General features: G+C 43.6%; 1 protein-coding gene across 7 annotated transcripts in view; it reads right to left on the bottom strand.

The window, feature by feature from the left end:
• The window catches only part of gphnb (gephyrin b), a 153859-nt gene that overhangs the window by 80213 nt on the left and 52932 nt on the right, over window positions 1-20714 (bottom strand). For all 7 annotated transcript variants that reach the window (XM_061746632.1, XM_061746633.1, XM_061746635.1 and 4 more), the window contains exons 3-4: window positions 16637-16694; window positions 16440-16532 (exon numbers count right to left, since the gene is read on the bottom strand). In XM_061746632.1, coding sequence (XP_061602616.1) covers window positions 16440-16532; window positions 16637-16694 — 151 coding nt within the window. The remainder of the gene's footprint in view (window positions 1-16439; window positions 16533-16636; window positions 16695-20714) is intronic.

Raw genomic sequence — 20714 nt, 5'->3', positions numbered from 1 at the left:
AGTGGAAGGGGTTCAAGTAAGCATGGCAAACAAATGAGACTGTGGGACAACATCTTCCCCACTGTTGATCGTAGAAATGCATGTTGCTAAGGTGCATAGTTTGGATACAACCCCTTAACTACCTTTCCAATGAGTGAATATTTGCTTGTTGCAAAATGCTACAAAAACAATCCACTCAGACAAGACTTATATATATATATTTACAAATACATATACACACCCCACCACAGTTTTGTAGACAGATCTATATTCCTGTTTGCTGAATTTAAATAAAAATAAGATCTTTTCAGTATTGACATGAAGTGCATATTGTTACTCCCATGCTGTTTTCAGCTATAACCGAGTCACATGTCTTGTACGCCATTTAAAAACTCAGAAAAGGAAGAGAGATATCTTTGTCTCCAGCATCCAGCGCTGGATCAGATAGCAAGTATTATCAGTGAGTACAGTTTGTACGTGTCTTTCACCTTCCAGGAAGGTTGCTGTTGTCGGCCGTAATTGATGAGGACCCGTGATACTACTGAGGACCACAGCTCATTTTCTGGCTTCTTGCTGCCATGTGACTGTATATGTGTGTGTATATACTTGGCTGTAAATGCAATGTAGTCTTGGATGTATCGACAGCAGCATACAGGCTACATTCTTTATACTGTTGTTTTACTGAAAAGTGGTCTTCAGGGGGGGAAATAATGTACACTGTACAATAATGGCGGGAAAGTCACCAAAGATAGCTAGGCAACTCTGAAACTTTTGACACATTTAAACACAGCAATAGTGACTCTTGGTCTGAGTCACTGAATCTGTGAAGGTTTCAAGCCGAGAAAAAACATGTTTCCCACTGTAGTTCTACCAGGAAGTCCCAAGGCATGGTACTGGGACCCCTTTTCTTTGCAATATAAACCACCCTCCTTGGGTTCTCATATCATAAGCCTTTATAGTTGTGACACAAGACTTGAGCAATGTTTCAAAGTGTCAATAAAACTCAATTATGAAATTATTGTGTTTCATGAACATGTTTGTCATGCATTTAAGTTCAGTTTTCTCCTCTTGCGATAAACTTCCCCCACGAATCCTGAAGATGGATGCCAAGAACCTACTTCATCTTGGCAGGTTGAATTCTATTTTTCTGTATCCACTCTCACCATCATTACTTTTATTTGTAAAATATGTTAACATCTGCAATGGGCTGTTGCAAGGCATGGACCTCATACATAGAGCAGACTTCAAAAACAACAACTCCTCTTGTTATGTCTGGTACTTCATGCCCAGTTGCTATAGGGAAGTGAAAGGAACTATTTTTGGTACGTCATGTGAAATATAATTTTTTCGAATTGTTCTCTTATTGGAGTTTTTGTGAGGCTAATGTGTTTCCATTGGGCATACTTTCAATCTCTACCTATCATTCTTGTGAGATGACCCCGATGTTTCACTACAAATCTTAGGTCATCTCTCTGTTAAATCAACAGGGATGAAAGAACACCATCTTCAGCCAAAGCCCTCTAGGCAAGGCAAGTTAGGTTTATTTATATATCACAATTCAACACAAGGTAATTCAAAGTGCTTTACATCAACATTAAAAGCGGCAAGACATAATTAGACAGTAAATAACAAATAAAATGAAATAAAATTATGAGAAAAGAAAGGAAAAATAATAAAAAGCACAAGTTGCTGAAAACTAAGGGTAGCTAAGTACTGCACGTACACATCTCATTTGCGGTTTTCAGAAAGTCTTAAAAAACAAATAAAATGAAATAAAATTATATGAAAAGGGGTAAAATAATAAAAAGCACAAGTTGTTAAAAAGTAAAGGCAGTAGAGTACACTAGGTAAGTATTTAATTTAAGAGTACGCTTCAGTAAACAGTAATGTGTTTAGCCCTGATTTAAAGGGGCTGACAGTTGGAGCAGACCTCAGGTCTACAGGAAGTTTGTTCCACCGGTGAGGAGCAGAATAACTGAACGCTGCCTCACCTTGCTTGGTTCTTGTTCTTGGGACACACAACAAACCAGATCCAGATGAACCTCAGGGGTCTGGGAGCTTCATAGGGAACTAACAGATCAAGCATGTATTTTGGTCCAAGACCATTCAGTGCTTTTTAGACCAGCAGTAAGGTTTTAAACTCTATCCTTTGACTCACTGGAAGCCAGTGGAGGGATTTCATGACCGGTGTAATGTGGTCCAGTTTCCTGGTGTTTGTAAGGACTCTGGCGGCAGCGTTCTGGATCAGCTGCAACTGCCTGATAGATTTCTTGTTAAGGCCTGTAAAGATGCCATTGCAATAATCCAACCTACTGAAAATGAATGCATGAATAAGTTTTTCCATGTCTTGTTTAGACTAATAAACTTTTGAGTCAATAATTACACCAAGATTTCTGGCTTGATTTGTAGCTGTTAATGACATGGAGCCAAGGTGAGCGCTGATCTTTTCCCTTTCATTTTTAGGGCCAAAAATGATTACATCTGTCTTTTCTGCATTTAGCTGGAGAAAATTCTGGCACATCCACACATTGATTTGATGAATACAGTTACTCAATGAGAGTAGGGGACTGTGGTCACGTGGTGACACTGAAATATAGAGTTGTGTGTCATCGGCATAAGTATGGTAGGAAATGTTATGATGTTCCATAATCTGAGCTAGGGGTAACATATAGAAGCGGTCCCTTGAGGAACCCCACATTTGATCTTGGTTCTCTCAGACTCATGGTTTCCAATTGACACAAAAAAGGCCCTATCTTGCAAGTAAGATTTGAACCATTGAAGCACAGTGCTGGTCCCACCCACTTTTCCAATCTGCTGAGTAGCATGTTATGATCAACTGTGTCAAATGCAGCACTAAGATCCAGTAATACCAGAACAGAGGGTTTGACTGCATCATTATTCAGATGAATATCATTTAAGACTTTGATGAGTACAGTCTCAGTGCTGTGGTGTGGCCGAAATCCAGACTGAAATGCGTTAAAAAAATAGTTTTGCATCATAAAAGCATGAATTTGCTGGAAAACAACCTTTTCAATGATTTTCCCCAAAAATGGGAGATTTGATATTGGCCTATAGTTACTAAGTGTTGTAGCATTCAGATTTGATTCTTTTAGAAGAGGTTTTATTACTGCAGTTTGGGGAAACTGGCCTGTTTGAAGAGACATATTTATTATCTGCAATACATCCGGAGCTATGCAGTTAAAAACTGTTTTAAAAATGTTTGAAGGCAGAATATCAAGACAGCATGTTGTGGGCTTTAATTTTGAAACCGTTTCCGTTAGGGTTGTATAATCTAAGAGGGTGAAATGTCCCAGATTGACTAGAGGATGCGAAGGCAAAAGTGTTATCATTCCTGAGCTGGAGCTGCACATTGCTTATCTTATCTGTAATATTTTGTTTGTGAAAAAGGCAGCAAAGTCATTGCATGCCTTTTCAAACAGCAGTTCAGGGGGGATTGAGGCTGTGGGGTTTGTCAGTCTGTCTACCACAGAAAACAGTGTGCGAGCATTATTACTGTTTCTATTGATAATCTCTGAAAAATATGTGTAGCACGGCGAGTGCCACGGGGCCCGACCGACAGGATAGAGAGGACACGGAGTTTAGTGCAGAACCCTTTATTGGCAAAACTTCCAACACACCGCCACACGTGCACAAGCACCTTCTCCAACAGCCCAGCAGCTTCAGCTTCAGTCTCCCTTATAAGGCTGGCAGGGTGGAGAGGCTGACGGGCCACACCTCCCGTCAGCCTGAGTGGCTGCACCTCCTCCACCCTGCCACAATATGATTGCCTTGCATTCTTCAGTTTCTTGTTATAGTTGCGAAGACTCTCTTTATAAATGTTGTAATATACCTGAAGTTTGTTTTTGCGCCACCTGCGTTCTGCTTGTCTACATATCCTTCTCTGTGCTTTAACCAGTGAGGCGTTTCTCCAGGGTGACTTTTTCCTCCCTGACAGAACTTTGGTCTTAATTGGGGCAATAGAATCAATAACAGTCATAACGTTGGAACTACCCTCCTTGAACCGCCACCTTACTGTGGTGGAGGGGTTTGTGTTGCTCGAGTATCCTAGGAGCTATGTTGTCGGGGGCATTACGCCCCTGGTAGGATCTCCCATGGCAAACAGGTCCTAAGTGAAGGGCCAGACTAAGAGCGGTTCACAAGCTAATCATGAGGAGGAAGAGAACAAGGACCATTACGTCACCCGGATCGGCGTCACCGGGGCCCCTCCCCGGAGCCAGGCCTGGGGTTGGGGCTCAGCCCGAAACGGCGACGTGGACCTGCCTTCCCGTAGGCTCACCACCCGCAGGAAGGTCCATGAGAGGCTGGTGCCATGTGGGCTGGGTAGCAGTCATGGCGGGGTGCCTCGACGACACAATCCCTGGACCAAAACCCTCTCAGTGGGGACATGGAATGTCACCTCGCTGGGGGGGGGGGAGGAGCCAGAGCTTGTGCGTGAGGTTGAGAGATACCGAATAGAGATAGTCGGGCTCACCTCCACACATAGCTTGGGCTCTGGAACCCAGCTCCTTGAAAGGGGCTGGACCCTCCACTACTCTGGAGTTGCCCAGGGTAAGAGGCGGCGAGCTGGTGTGGGCTTGTTTATAGCCCCTCAGCTCAGTCGCAATGTGTTGGAGTTCACCCCGGTGAACGAGAGGGTCGCTTCCCTGCGCCTTCAGGTCGGGAAACAGTCTCTCACTGTTGTTTGTGCCTACAGGCCCGAACAGCAGTGCGGCGTACCCGGCCTTCTTGGGGTCCCTGGGAGGGGTACTTGATGGTGCTCCAACTGGGGACTACATTGTTCTACTGGGGGACTTCAACGCTCACGTGGGCAATAACAGTGATACCTGGAGAGGCGTGATTGGGAGGAACGGCCTCTCCAATCTGAACCTGAGCGGTGCTTTGTTGTTGGACTTCTGTGCTAGTCACGGTTTGTCCATAACGAACACCATATTCAAGCATAAGGGTGCCCGTCAGTGCACGTAGCACCAGGACACTCTAGGCCGGAGGTCAATGATCGACTTTGTTGTCGTTTCATCTGACCTTCGGCCGCATGTCTTGGACACTCGGGTGAAGAGAGGGGCTGAGCTGTCAACTGATCACCACCTGGTGGTGAGTTGGATGCGCTGGCGGAGGAGGAAGTTGGACAGACCGGGCAGACCCAAACGGATTGTGAGGGTCTGCTGGGAAAATCTGGCTGAGCCCTCTGTCAGGGACATCTTCAACTCTCACTCTCTCTATATTCTGTGGGGGGTGCTCAGTGAGTATGGGGTCCGGGGCCCTCTGCTAAGGGCTGTCCGGTCTCTATATGATCAGAGCAGGAATCTGGTTCGCATTGCCAGCAGTAGGTCAGACTTGTTCCCGGTGCATGTTGGACTCCGGCAGGGCTGCCCTTTGTCACCAGTCCTGTTCATAATTTTTATGGACAGGATTTCTAGGCGTAGCCAGGGGCCGGAGGGGATCCGGTTTGGGAACCTCAGGATCTCATCTCTGCTTTTTGCGGATGATGTTGTCCTGTTGGCTTCATCGGACCGGGACCTTCAGCATGTGCTGGGGCGGTTTGAGGCTGAGTGCGACGCAGAAGGGATGTGAATCAGCACCTCCAAAACCGAGGCCATGGTTCTCCACCGGGAAAGGGTGGCGTGCCTTCTCCGGGTGGGTGGAGAAGTCCTGCCTCAGGTGGAGGAGTTCAAGTATCTCGGGGTCTTGTTCACGAGTGGGGGAACGATGGAGCGTGAGATTGACAGACGGATCGGTGCAGCGTCTGCAGTTATGCGGTCGTGTACCGGACCGTTGTGGTGAAGAAGGAGCTGAGTCGAAAGGCGAAGCTCTCGATTTACCTGTCAATCTATGCACCTACCCTCACCTATGGTCATGAACTTTGGGTAGTGACCTGGTTAAAATTGCGGATACAAGCGGCCGAGATGAGTTTCTTCCGCAGAGTGGCTGGACGCTCCCTTAGAGATAGGGTGAAGAGTTCGGTCACTCGGGAGGAGTTCAGAGTCGAGCCGCTGCTCCTTCACATTGAGAGGAGTCAGCTGAGGTGGCTTGGGCATCTGTATCGGATGCCTCCTGGACGCCTCCCTAGGGACGTGTTCCAGGCATGTTCCTCCGGGAGGAGATCCCGGGGAAGACCCAGGACACGCTGGAGAGACTATGTCTCTCGGCTGGCCTGGGAACGACTGGGACTCCCCTCGGAAGAGCTGCAGGAAGTGTCTGGGGTGAAGGAAGTCTGGGCATCCCTGTTGAGGCTGCTGCCCCCGCGACCTGGTTCCGGATAAGCGGAAGAAAATGGATGGATGGATGGATGGAGGGAGGGAGGGAGGGAGGGAGGGATGGATGGATGGATGGATGGATGGATGGATGGATGGATGGATGGATGGATGGATGGATGGATGGATGGATGGATGGATGGATGGATGGATGGATGGATGGATGGATGGATGGATAGATGGATAGATGGATGGATGGTTGTTGGAACTGAAACTGTTAACAAGGTCATCAACTAGAACTGAGGGAAGGGTTGGTGATGGTGTAAAACCCTGGGTGAATAATGCACAAGTGTTATCATTTATATAACGCTTTCTGATTACCTCTGCTTCATCTTTCATAGGATTGGCAACCGTGGTCATTTTAACCAATACACAGTAGTGATCAGATAGAGCAACATTGTTCACCACAACCTCTGAGATATTAAGACCTTTGGAAATAATTAAATCTAAAACGTGTCCTCTGTTATGCGTTGAATCTGTGACATGCTGGGAAAGCCCAAAATTATCCAGAATATTTAAAAGTTCCTTAGCACACCCATCTTTGGAATTATCAACATGAATGTTAAAATCACCCACTAAAACAACACAATCAAAATCCATGCAGAGAATTGACAGTAGTTTGGCAAACTCATCAAAAAACCTTGCATCATATTTGGGGGGTCTGTAGATGGTCACTAAGATTGCTCGACAGGGGGGATTTTAACTGAATGGCAACATATTCAAAGGAATCGAATTGACCATAAGACATTTTCTTGCATTGGAAGCTGTCCTTGAACAGAGTGGCAACTCCACCTCCTCTGTATACATAGAGAATCTTATAAAACCTTGGATACACCCTCGGATGATAATGTTTATGTCAAAAGCATCCAAAATAATTCAGGGACATGCAAAAAATAATACCCACAATAATACCCAGTGACCCCTGCACTCTCATGTTGGTTTTCTGGTAATGCCATTCCCAAATACAAGTTGGAGATTCCATGATGGTGGAACGAGCCAGATAATGTTATCAAAGCAGCTGTTTTTGTTTTTGTTTTTTTTTTTTATTTTGGATCCCCATTAGCGGATGCAAAACGCCAGCTAGTCTTCCTGGGGTCCATGAAGATTAAAAGTACATTCATATAAAAGCACAATTATATATATATACTTCATATAGTACTGAATACATAACTAAATACATAAGTAAATACAATTATATCACTCCATTAACCCCCCCACAACCCCACCCACATCATTACACCAGCAACATCACTGTAGTGGTAACCATCGCAACCTGCAACTACATTGAGCTGTGTATTCCAAACAATAAATCACAAAATGTATATCAAACATAAATATTAACCATTGTTTATGTCTGTACCCAAAAGTAACCTTTTTAGTTGCTTTTTGAAACTGTTTCTGCTTGTTGCTTTAGTAATGGTATATGGCAACCTGTTCCACTGTGAGATGGCCCTGTACAAGTTCTTTTCATTGAATTTGATCTCGGTAATGGAATACAAATATGACCCCAACTAACTTGTCTTGTCCTGTGCTCATGTCTGTTTTGGGAAAAGGTTATTTTTGAGTACAGTTTGAGGCAGTTTGGTTGTTTAGACACAGTTATATTCCTGCTGATTTATGGTTCCGCGTTAAATAGACGCAGAACCTACGGCGTAGGGTACGGCATACGGCGCGCGTCACCGTGTAACCTACGCCGTAGGCTCTGCGTTGGTGTAACGCGGAACCATAAATCAGCCTTTATTCTGGCGAGGTTTGAAAAAGACTTCGCAACAACGGGCAAGCGAGTGATTATATACATTCACTGAGTGAATATTATGAAAGTAAAATATATATTTCTCGCTAGAAATGTAATCCAAACACATTTTTATGCAGAAATTAACTCAAAATATTGATTTTATTCACTAAAAAATAAGAAATGTCCGCCATGTTTTTTTTTTTTGATTCAGTCTGCAAATGATGACGTAAAGCATTCTGGGAAATCTTTCTGGCCCTAGGTCAGCTAGTGTGCATCTGAAAACCCTCGCTCTGTAGGGCTAGATTCATACTCACTAGCTCTCGTTATGCCCACTCCCCCTAGATGAAAAGAGGAATTGGGACACCACTACCCTCATGGGAACAAACAAAATTTAGGGGTAGTGCTGAAAAGTAGGGGTAGTGGGTGTATTGGGACTAGGCCTTAATCTGTCCTCTAGTTTCATTCAGGCAAGATCCCAATGCATTTGGTCAACACCCTTTCTCATAGAACACCCGAGTGCAAGTCGAGCTGCTCTATTCTGCACTATCTGAAGTTTGTTTACCGGTATATCTTTTTTCGCTGCACTTGACCAGATAGCTGAGCAGTAGTCAAGGTGTGATAATACCAAAGATTGAATAACCTGTTGGAGTGTAATTGGTGTTAATAAAGAGGAGTATCTTCTAATCATAGATATCCCTTTCTCCATTTTGCCTGTTAACTTGTCTATGTGATTCTGCCACGACAGATGTTAATCGAGAAGTATTCCTAGAAGTTTAGCTTCAGTGACCTGTTGTTTCTGACTTTTTAAAGCATGGTTTGAGCCAAAAACAATGCATTTAGTCTTTACTATATTTAGAATCAATTTGTTTTTGGTTACCCATTCCAAAATTGATTTCAGGTCATTTTCCAGCAACACATTCAGCTCATCCATATTGTTTGATGACATATAGACTGTAGAATAATCGGCAAACATGGCTATACTAGCTTTACTCAGGACAAGTGGCATATCATTAGTAAAAATAGAGTAGAGCAGCGGACCCAAACAACTTCCCTGTGGGACTCCACATGGTACTGCCTTCCCTGCAGAACAACTACCATTAAAGTAGACGGTTTGTGTTCTATTTGATAAATAGCTCTGCATCCAATTAAGAGTCCCCTTATTAAAGCCATAAGCAGCCAGTTTCATTAAGAGCATATTGTGATCGATCAACTCAAATGCAGCACTAAAATCAAGAAGAAGCTGTGTCCCTCTAATCTTTTCCAAAATCTTTTGTAGGCTTATCTATTTTTCTTATTAGTGTTAACATCCAGTTAACACTAATAAGTGTTAACTGGATGTTTGTGGGTATTATTGTGGGTATTATTTTTTGCATGTGCCTGAATTATTTTGGATGCTTTTGACATAAACGTTATCATCCGAGGGTGTATCCAAGGTTTTATAAGATTCTCTATGTATACAGCATTTTTCTAATTAATATTTTTAATCATAAAGATTTATCCAAGCAATTGATTTGTAACATGACTGTTCAAAATACGAGTTTTTTTCATTACCTATTCCACATTTATGAAATATTCCAACCAAACAGACTTCAAGCAGACACTCAGAATGTTAAAAAGATAACTGATCGATCTGCGCTCAAAAATATTTAATGGACATTTAAAACAAGCGTGAAGTTACTTCTTGGCATTTTCAGATGTTTTACAAACCAGTTTATTGATTAACTGACAAAAGAAAAAAGATGTATCAATAATGGCCATTAGTAGTTGCAGGTTTAAATGTTTTCTAAATTATCAACAACAACAACGACAATGATAATAATAATAATAATAATAATAATAATAATAATAATAATAATAATAATAATAATAATAATAATAATAATAATAATTAAAGCTGCAAGCAGCAATGAACAGGCCCTCGCACCCTTGTGCACGTTCAGGCATGCTGTAGTGGAAGCGCTTGTATGACTTGCATGTAGCAGAAAATAGGGACTATCACATATTGACCAATCAGAAGAAGGGGCGGGGCGAATTTGCACCAATTAAGGTGGAAGTAGGGCTGGGCGATATGGCCTTTTATTAATATCTCGATATTTTTAGGCCATGTCACGATACACGATATATATCTCGATATTTTGCCTTAGCCTTGAATTAACATTTTGATGCCTACATTCACACCAGTATGATGATTCTATATCTACATTAAAACATTCTTGTTCATACTGCATTAATATATGCTCATTTTAAACTTTCCTGCAAAAACGGGGAATAAGTCAAATTTACCAAAACTGTATTTATTAAACAGTTACTAAGCAGTGAGTGGCACAGACATAAAAAGTGTAATTTCAAAATAGAAAGTCCTGGTTTTACCAGGATGACCTGGTTTTACCTGGTTTTACCTGGTTTTACCAGGATGAGCTGCTCTGAGCAGGAGGGCTTTTAGAGCACCTTTATATTAAGACTAATTGTAGGTGTAGGGACTGCAATGTTTCATCCTCTCCTCCTTTACTTTGCATCACTTTCACTTATTGTTAGAAATATGACGTCATATAGTGTTGTTTGACTTTGTTTCAATGATAGTGATTGATTTCATGTGGCCACATTTAAGCAACACTAGGTGACGTTTCTCAGCTATGGAAGAGAAAAGCCTGAATTATGGTTCTGCGTTAAATCGACGCAGAACCTACGGCGTAGGGTACGGCGTAGGGTACGCGGCGATGCGCACTTACGCCGTAGGCTCTGCGTTGGTGTAACGCGGAACCATAAATCAGTCTAAAGGCTCGGCTGCTCGTGTCGCGCTGAGCGGCTCCTCGGCTCTCCGGAGCCGTGCGAGGAGAAAACATCCCCTCCCGTCTTTACTAAACCGGTTAGCTTTGAAAAGAGTCCGCCGCGCGTAGCAACCGCGCGGTTGAGCTCACGGTGCAAACAGGCCGAGTTTGGGAAAGTTAAAGTAAAGTTAAAGCAGGGTGGAAGTGAGCGGCGGTCCCGGACCGCAGCGCTGACACCAGCAGGACCAATGACAATGCACACACGACAGCACGTGACTGACATGTGTAACAGGGTGCGCTTGTTTTATGTCTCAGAGAAGGAGAGACGAGACGAGAGAGTGAGAAAAGCCTGTAATTTAATGCCTGCGGCTAAAAGCAAAATGCGTGAAAATTTATATTCGAATATGCACGATAGAGTCATTTTGTACATCGCACAGAGTAGAAGCCGAGATACATCGGCTATCCTCGATATATCGCCCAGCCCTAGGTGGAAGAGTCAAAACCGAGTCCGATGACACCACCCACGACTCTGTATGTCAAACCATTCAAAAGTTATGGCAGAAAATAGGATCTATCAAATATCGACCAATCAGAAGAAGGGGCGGGGTTAATTCATGGCAATGAAGGTCAAGTACTCAAAACCGAGTCAGATGACACCACCCACGACTCTCTTTGTCAAACCCTTCAAAAGTTATGGCAGAAGAGGTAGCGGTAGCGGTAGCTTAGCCCAGACCGCGATCAGATCTCAAGATTTGGGTCGATTGCTGTTCATGTTTTGGTTGGCTCCGTGCCGGTTTCGTGTTCTGTTTGTGGTTTTTTGTTGCAGATTTCCAGTGCTTGACGTGTGTTTCCGTGTGTTCCTGCTTCCTGGATTGGCAGTGGATGTCGTCAGCCCCCCCCCACCCCCCCCAAAAAAAAAAAAAAAAAAATATCACTGGGTTTGTATGTGTATGTTTATGTATGTGTACGCATATGTATGCGTATATATATGTATATATATTAAATATAGTAATAATGCACATATATATACCTTTGGTTTCTACCATCATGGTATCAATCATTAATATGTGTGCAGACAAGGTGAAAAAAAAAAAAAAAAAAGTTATGGCAGAAAATAGGGACTATCAAATATCGACAAATCAGATGAAGGGGCGGGGCTAATTTGCACCAATTATGTTCAAGGACTCAAAACCGGGTCCGATGACACCACCCACGACTCTTTATGTCAAACCATTCAAAAGTTATGGCAGAAAGTAGGGACTATCAAATATGGACCAATCAGATGAAGGGGGGGCGCGCTTTTTGGCGTCTATCGTCGCCACGGTAATGCTTTTGACTGAGAAAAGTAATGCGCATCGTCGGAGGATTGAGACGCACATTTTGATGTATAACACACCTGTGTGCACGTTACGGTTCGGGCGAAGAAACGGACGATGATTACACGATTAATTCAAAATGGCCGACTTCCTGTTCGGTTTCGGCCATGGCGCCAAGAGACTTTTCTTTAAGTTGCGACATGATACAGGTGTGTACCGATTTTCGTGCATATACGTCAACCCGTATTGTGGGGCTTGAGGCACAAAGTTTTCTAGGGGGCGCTGTTGAGCCGTTAGGCCACGCCCATTAATGCAAACCATTAAATATCAAATTCTTCGCCAGGCCTGGCTTGCGTGCAAAATTTGGTGACTTTGGGGCACGTTTAGGGGGGCAAAAAGGCCTTCATTTCGTCGAAAAAAAAAAAATAAAGAGAAAAAAAAAAAAAATAAATTCCTACAGATACAATAGGGCCTTCGCACTGTAAGTCCTCGGGCCCTAATTATGGACTTTTCAGTGTGCAACAGACATAATAAAAAAAGGTATGTAATGTTTACTCTGACAATAACTGTTTTTACATTCACAATATTTTTAATTCAATACTTTTCCTTTAAAGGGATTGTGACATGAAAAACACATTTTTCTTGATTTTTTGTGTTTTGTTGGGTGTCTTGACATCAATTACACCCAAAAAACAACGAACTTTTAACATTCAGTGTACTGTGTGCTTTCTGGGATTTTCCGCATAACTGTGCAAAAACGGCTCATCTGGTTTGCTGGCGGATCGTTACGTATGGATCCGCTAAATCACCGCCCCCTCCACCCAGCTCCCTGCCTCCTCTCCTCTCCAGCGCACCATAAAGGCTGATTTACGGTTCCGCGTTACACCGACGCAGAGCCTACGGCGTAGGGTTACGCGGCGACGCGCACCGTACGCTGAACCCTACGGCGTAGGCTCTGCGTCGATTTAACGCGGAACCATAAATCAGGCTTAACACGGAGCTGTTTAGAGCCTCTTCTGTTGTCATCACCGGAGGACAACTGCTAAAAAGACCCGCGGCCACTGACTGGACTTAAGATAAGGGGAGTAGGGGACACTGCTGCTTGCATGCCTTTATTTTTATGATTGTTTGCGGTGGACTGCTGCTTTTCCGTGCATGCTTCGCCTGTCGCTCCCGGCTTAACTCTCAGACGCCGCTGTTAGAAGTCCGGTTCGGTGTGCGCACGGACTTCTTCCCCGGGCTGTAGTCGCCCTGTCTGGGCTGTGTGTGTGGGTGTTTGTGGTGTGCGCGCGTGTGTGTGGAGCCCATGGTGTGGAGACGCCGGCAGAAGTGTGTAGCAGTTGGTTGGAGGAGGAGGTTTGGAGGAGGAGCGGGGCAATGATTGACAGGAAAGGGGGAAGAGGAAGCATTTTTCACGGCGCAAAAAACCACTGTAATAAAAAGCCAGGAATGGAGTACTAGAGTGAAGTTTTTCTTGTTAAAACCTTTTAGACACATTTGAGGGATGTTGGCCAAGACTTTTAATAGTGTCAAAAGCATTTTAAAAATGATGTCACAATACCTTTAAAGGAGACCTATTATGGCATTTAATGTATATTTTAAACAGGCCTTGAATGTCTTAAAAACAATCTAAAGCTTGTTTTTTCTACATAAATCAGAAATCCAGCCTGTGGGCCCTGTCACTAGTTTTACCGCTTCTAACCCCTTTTTCTGAGCTTCATTTTTAGGGAAGGTGGGGGTATGATAATGAGGCTCTGTGCTGATTGGCTCCCTGAATGACATGTAGCAGGGGAGGAACATAAACCTCGCTCCGCCAGAGCAGCCCGAGCCTGTAAATAAATCACAACACTGAATTTTCACAAATGGCAACTTTATTGTTAAAAAAATAAAATATGAGTTGTATATAAATAACATTTATGCACTATTGCAGCCGGATCTGCCCAGCCCCTCCGGGGCGCATCGCCCGTTACCGGTGATCAAACCGACAGATTTCGATGAAAATCTCGGAGGGTGAAGCTGGTCCAGCCTGGGACGTACCCCAGAAATCCCTGCTCCCAAAGCGGCTGGGAACCTGGACAATTTAGTCGGAAACCCCGCTTTGGGAACCAGGAAGTAGGCTGGAGCCGCGCGCATCACCGCGGCTTTAACCGGGGAATCTGACCGGTTCCGACCGGCCGGGACCGCAGGAACCGGCCTGGACTGATAGCAGGGACTCCCGGGGACCGACCAGCGGAATTTCAGCCAGATCTGCCCGGCGGATGCTGCGCGACGGGCGCCGCAACCCCACGGCGGGCGCACAGATTGGCTCCGGAGCGCATCCGCGGCGCATCGCCCGTTACCGGTGATCAAACCGACACATTTCGCTGGAAATCTCGGAGGGTGAAGCTGGTCCGACCTGGGACGGACCTCCAAGGACCCAGCTCCCAAACCACCCGGGAACCTGGATGATTTAACCCGGATCCGCAGCGCCACGGCGCCGCGTCCGACTGGCTCAGGGAAGCACCGCTCCAGCAGCGGAGAGAGCTGGTTGTGGGCGTGGTTTCAGCAGCGGAGGCTGAACCTATGGAAATGAGCGCCTATGGTGACGTCACCATAGGCGCAGATTCAGAATGGCTCAAAAAAGGTCACGTGACAATGGGGGACTCTGTAAGGCGGGGGTCAGAGACCCTGCAGAATTTCATGGTATTTTGTCTCCCCTGTGCTGGCAGGGTGAGGGGAGACCACTTTATATATGTTAAAACAAGAAAAAACGTGTTTTTCATAATAGGTCCCCTTTAATACCACAACTTGAACGATTATATAATTAAACGTAATCATGTATGTGAACAAAAAGGGTTGAGAAAAAAACATTGTTGGGGTCGGCAGCTTTGTTCATTTACCGCTAGTTTGTCGTAAGTCTGCAGTTTGACTACCAATGTAACACAAAGTACTAATCGATAGACTCAAAAGTAGAGAGTTCATGCTCCCTAACAAAAGTTTATCATCCTTACTACCCCATATCAGATCTGGGGTTCTTTTAATTCCCTTAACTTCCTTTAATACTCTGTAACTTTGAAGTCATAAAAGATAGTTTCTGCTTTCAAATGAAAAAGATAACGAAAGAAAGGTATTCAATAAGGAAAACACTTCTGCCCCTTTATTTCCCATTTGACTGGAGGGCTAATTAGTACTAATCAGTGCTGCAACACACATGTGTAATCAGCAAAAGCAGGCTGCTAATAAAGCACAAGCAGCAGCAGGAGACATCTGCCTTTCAACACCCATTGTCTGTAATAAAACAAAAACACTTTTCTCGCAAATATTACTGTTGTAGATTGCAATGGTACTAGGCAACTTCACTTTTATGACATATCACACTCAAATCAGTGTTGAAGTAATCTGTTGCAACTTGTAGTGCGCTCAAGTTGCTGGGCAGGATGTCAGTGTAGGTCAGTTTGATTGATATACTATTCACCTACAACCGTTATTCAGTGTAGCCACTTTCACACAGCGATAGTGGTACAAAGACACACCGGAGGGCCCCTCTTCATTCCGCCTCCGCTCGCCAGCTATGCATTCACAGAGTTATCCACATGCCCCTGTTAAACCTTTCCACAACGCCAATTCACACAGTACTAGTTTTACCTCCCATTATTGTTCTATTACTTCCTCCCGAGGAGATACTGTATATCTCAGGAAACACATTTTGCACTGTTCCACCTTGAGTCCCATTCACACAGCAGAGCAGGGCTGAAAAAGGTGCTACAGAGGCGATACAATATTCGTGCGAGTGGAGCTTGTAAATGCACACAGCATTACCTATAGTTGCGTTTCCCTTACCTTTAGATTTGCGCAAAACTCAAATATCGAGAAAGAAAACATTTCACGCATTTCCAAATCTCTGGCAGCGCTGGATGAGATGAGTCAGTCTAAAGTCATCAAAATCTATTTTTCAGCTGTTTTTGTAATACGATGTAGTTGTGCTATAATAATAATTAATTATTATGCTTTCCATAAGGGCTTTGTCTCTGAATGATCATCAGCTGCCTTCATGACCTGACATTGCCTCTACTGCAGTAGCGTCAATCTCAATAATTTGTCAAAAACTAAGGAGATCTCCTTCAACGTTGAGTTTGTCATTTCAAGTCTCGGAAGATGAGATACGGAGAATTACGAGAATTATGCTATTCAAAAAACACCTTTCAATGGAAATACTGACCCCCTGCAGCCCTACCTTATTTGCAAATTCTGAGATTTGATTTTCTTTTGCACAAAAGTGTAATGGAAACGCGACTTATAACAATTCATATACACCTTCTTATTTTTATTTTAAAAAGTGTTGTTTATGGATAGACTCAAGATGAGATATTGAAATGAAAACAAGCACGTTTACCTCTGGTGTGACGTCTCTTGGGGCAAAGCCGGTGCCTCCTGTGGTGAGAATGAGGTTGAGTTCCTTTTCATCACACCAGTCCACCAATGTCTCCTGTTGGTAAAGATGCACATATTTGCACATGTAGTGAACTTCCTCACTGCATTTAAAATGGAACAGATGTGCCTGCGTAAATACAGTATGTAGACGGCACTCACCTTAATTTCATCGATCTCATCTGGCACTATCTTGTAGGCCGTAATCATACCACCCAATCTGCAAGAGGAACAAATAGTTGTTACATCATAGCGACTGTGGACACGCGCAGAAGTGGATAGCCTTTGCAGACCAATGGATTAAGTTGTATAATTTTGACATTTTGGGATCTCATATCTTTTTTAGAGAAATGTGGTAGAATGCATACCTGAAATATGAAACAGGCCCCAACTCATGTACCCTAAAAATTGTACATGTCAGATAATATTTGACTAATCCATCCTGAAGCTTTTTAAAGGAAGCAAACACCTGTTTAACATATTAATAAAAAAAAAATCAGACCTGTGATGATACTGGTGGAGGAATGATAAAACAGATGGCATGGACTTTGAGGATGTAGTAAAGGAGTGGGAGAATAAGTGGAAATACAAATGTTCGAATGATCAAAATTAAGGCATGAAGCATTGGGAGGCATAGAAATGAGAAGAAACAGAGTGCCCTTGAACAGCCCTCCTGAAAGGATTTTCCACAGGATGGCCCAGTGAGGAGAGACTCTGACAAGGACAAAGCTGCTGCTGATGTTTAAGATCGTTGAGCTCTGGCGACCTCCTGTGGCCAGTTGGGGTATGAGAGTACATTAAAAAAACAGACTCAAGGTGATGGCTCAAACAGACGCTGCTTATGTAAGTCACTTTTATCTTTCTTCCTTGTTTTTTCCTTGTTATGTTCTATATAATGAACAATATTTTTGTGAGTCTACTCCATCATGGTTTCCCCTCCAAGTAACTTAAATGCCAAGATATATTCTTCCATCCTCAGAACTTGATTTCTCAATACTTTTACATTCATGTGGACTAATTCTCAGAGGATGCATTACAATTTTTGCAACCTGGGAATCTGGTTTAATCAAATCCAAACTAAGAGACATAGGATGCAGAACAACACGTACATACTACTGCAGGCATGTAAGAAAGCAGAGCATGGAGCTCAGAGAGGTTCTGACAAAAGATGCACAAAAGTCAGAGAAAATCATTCACTGCAAAAGGCACTTTTTCATGAAACACTGCACATGCAAGCATAAACACAGTATCCACTAAAGACACACACATACACACACTTTCCCTGCTGACATCCCTGTGATGGCATGAGTGATTTACTTCTCTGTATGTGTTCAGAAGGGAGGGGGACATCTTAGCATCCCTGTATATGTTCGTTGTGTTTATATGTATTCATGCATGTGCACTCGTCCGTTTATGTGTTTGTGCGCCTGTGTAACACCTCGGGAGAGTAAAGGAGCTGTCAGGACAAATCACCTCTCGCACGCTCCTGGGGTTTTTATGCCTCTCGGTTTCAGCCCAAATGAAAATATGCTCAACACAAATAACTAGGGTTCCTTCCCACCGTTTCCTAGGCAACCCCTGCTGTCTGAAACCTCCAGTTGCTGTGTTGTAGATTGTGAGATAATGTGTGAGAGTTTGTGCATGCCACTCAGTGTTTGAGTTTGTTTTATTCTCTCTTTTTGTAGCTATCAGGAAAGCCAATCCGTTTTCTTTTTCCTTTTGAGGCAAAGAAACTGTTCATTCTCCAGCGAACATAGGTGCATGTTGTGTCATATTCATGAAATATTTATTAGCGATGCTGAAATTTTGTTATTCTCGTTAGACAAATGTGCATTTGTCACACACCGGCTGATTCAGCCAATCACATGGCAGCACCTCAATGCATTTAGTTATCTAGATGTGGCCAACACATCTAAAAAAAGAATCAGAATGGGCAAGAAAGATGATTTCAGATGACTTTGAACGTGCTTTGGTCATTGGTTCAAGACAGACTGGTTTGACTTATAGACACTACTGATCTACTGTTATTTTCATCCACATCCACCCTTAGGTTTACAGAAAATGGACTTAAAAAGAGAAAATATCCAGAAACAGGAAGTTCTCTGGGTGGAAATGCCTTGTTGATACCACGGGTCAGAGAACAGTATCCAGGCTGGTTTGAGATGATAGAAATGCATCACGAAGACCATTTCTGAACGTGCATCATGTCAAACCCCGAAGCAGATGGGCTAAACGTCATGCCTTGTATCAGTGATAAGGCTGATGGTGTATAATGGTGTAGTAGGAGATGCTTTCCACAAACGGCCTCTTAGTACCAGTGGATGACCATTTATATGCAACAACCTACCAGAGTAGTAGGCATCTCTTTCTGACCGGTGTACCAATCTTCTGATTAATACGGAAACCATTTGGTAAGCATTTTCTCAAGTTCATTTTAATTTTTTTGGTTTTCTGACACGGACCTGACATTTAAGAATGGCCCACTTCACTTTGTGATGACTGAGCCCAGAAATGTAAAATGAATCTTCAAAAAAAACTTCTTTATCCACTCTATAGACAATTTTGATCAGCGTTTAAGGTTATTTTTCTATTCAAATGTCCATAATTTAAAATGCATTGTTTACGCTACAATCTCAAGTTGAAGAACTGAATTTTTTTGTGGCTCTACCAGCTGACCAACTCCTCCAACTGAGCACTACAGTCTTTTTCTCTTGTGGCTAATGTACGATGCTACAATTGATTTTACTGACGATCTCTGAATCTTCAGTTCTTACAGAGACTTTCTGTCTTTTGTCAATCTATAATCCTCTTTGTCATATCTGCACTGAACTCTGGAGGCTTTCCCATTCTACTATGTGTTGGTCAACCCATTGAGAGCTATCAAATAAACCCCTTCTCTGTTGGCACCGAGGCACTGCCAGCTGCAGTCTATTATAATGACTGCAGCTGGCAGAACACTGAATTAATAATGTACGCAGGTATGGATATTTCTGATCCTCTGTGTGTACAGTTCTTAGCATGTGCTGATTTCAGAGAACCCCTTGTAAGTTTAGACTACAACACTAAATGTGTATTTATATCTGAGTGTTTTCCTGCTGATGCCCAGTCTTGGATGACTGACGCAGATACTTTTGGCAACGTTTCTTCTGACGGTCCAGATCCTCTGTGGTTTGGTCAGATGTGGAATTGAACAGCCGTGTGAGGAAGATATCAGAATAGTTCTGGGCCGTAGATTTTTAGGAGCAGTTGACTAGTTTGTCAACTCAGCTGAATAGTCAGTGCTCCCCCCACATCAGACCATGGCAGACATCGCTCCACCCGGTCACCGACGGAGAGAGGGTTCGTGCTTACCGTATGCTAGTTAGGGGTCCAACGATTAGTTGACGTGGCGGACAAAAATTAATAATAACAGAAGTCGCTGATGAATTCAATTGTCAAAAAACTTTTTTTTTTTAACAGAGTGAGCCGTCTCCTTTCTTCTTACCTCTGTTGAGAATGTCATGTGTAAAACAGCCTTCAGTCTTTATTGTCATAGACATATATACATATGGCGCTTTTAAACTAGTACCTACTCAGCGCGACTGGACTCGCCACGCCACTCAGATGAGAAGTAGGCGGGTTGGAGCGAAGCTGCTGTGATGTATTTGATTGTGTGATCTAAACGAAGAAGACAACAACACTAAAGATGTAGAACCTGGAGGAGATGATAAATGTGCTGCTGGGTCTGTGACTTGTGTTCAATATCAAGTTAAAAAATGAGAGTGAGAGAAGCTTTAAGCGGCGACGCTTTAAAAAAAAAAATTTTGTCCCGGCGCCGCTGAAAAGTCAGCTGGGAGCTGCGAGCAGCTATGAAGAGACAGAGCTCCTCGTAGATCTGGTCGTTCCTTATCGCCCGTCTAGATTCCTTTTTAATTCTCTCCTCAGCCACCAGGTTTATGAACATCTGCACCTCAGAGTTGGATCACGAAACAGACTTTTGCGCCGCCATTGCCTGTCGGATAAAATGAAGAAGCCGCGAGTCGCTCTTTCACTGATTTCCGCCTCCTGATTCAAACGTCTGATGGCCCCGCCCCCCGACGGTGCCGTGTATTGTGATGACGTCAGATACAGGGCCGACTCAGCACTCTTAGAACCTCCGCACGCCTCCACCCGGCTCGACCCCTATTGGAAAGCGCAAAACCGGGGCGTGGCGAGTCGAGTCGTGCTGAGTACGTACTAGTGGAAAAGCGCCAATAGACGC

The sequence above is a fragment of the Cololabis saira genome, chromosome 18 (assembly GCF_033807715.1).
Source record: "Cololabis saira isolate AMF1-May2022 chromosome 18, fColSai1.1, whole genome shotgun sequence".
NCBI classification, from domain to species: Eukaryota; Metazoa; Chordata; class Actinopteri; order Beloniformes; family Belonidae; genus Cololabis; species Cololabis saira.
Note: the sequence above shows the minus strand (reverse complement) of the source record. Positions and strands in the feature narration are given on the sequence as shown.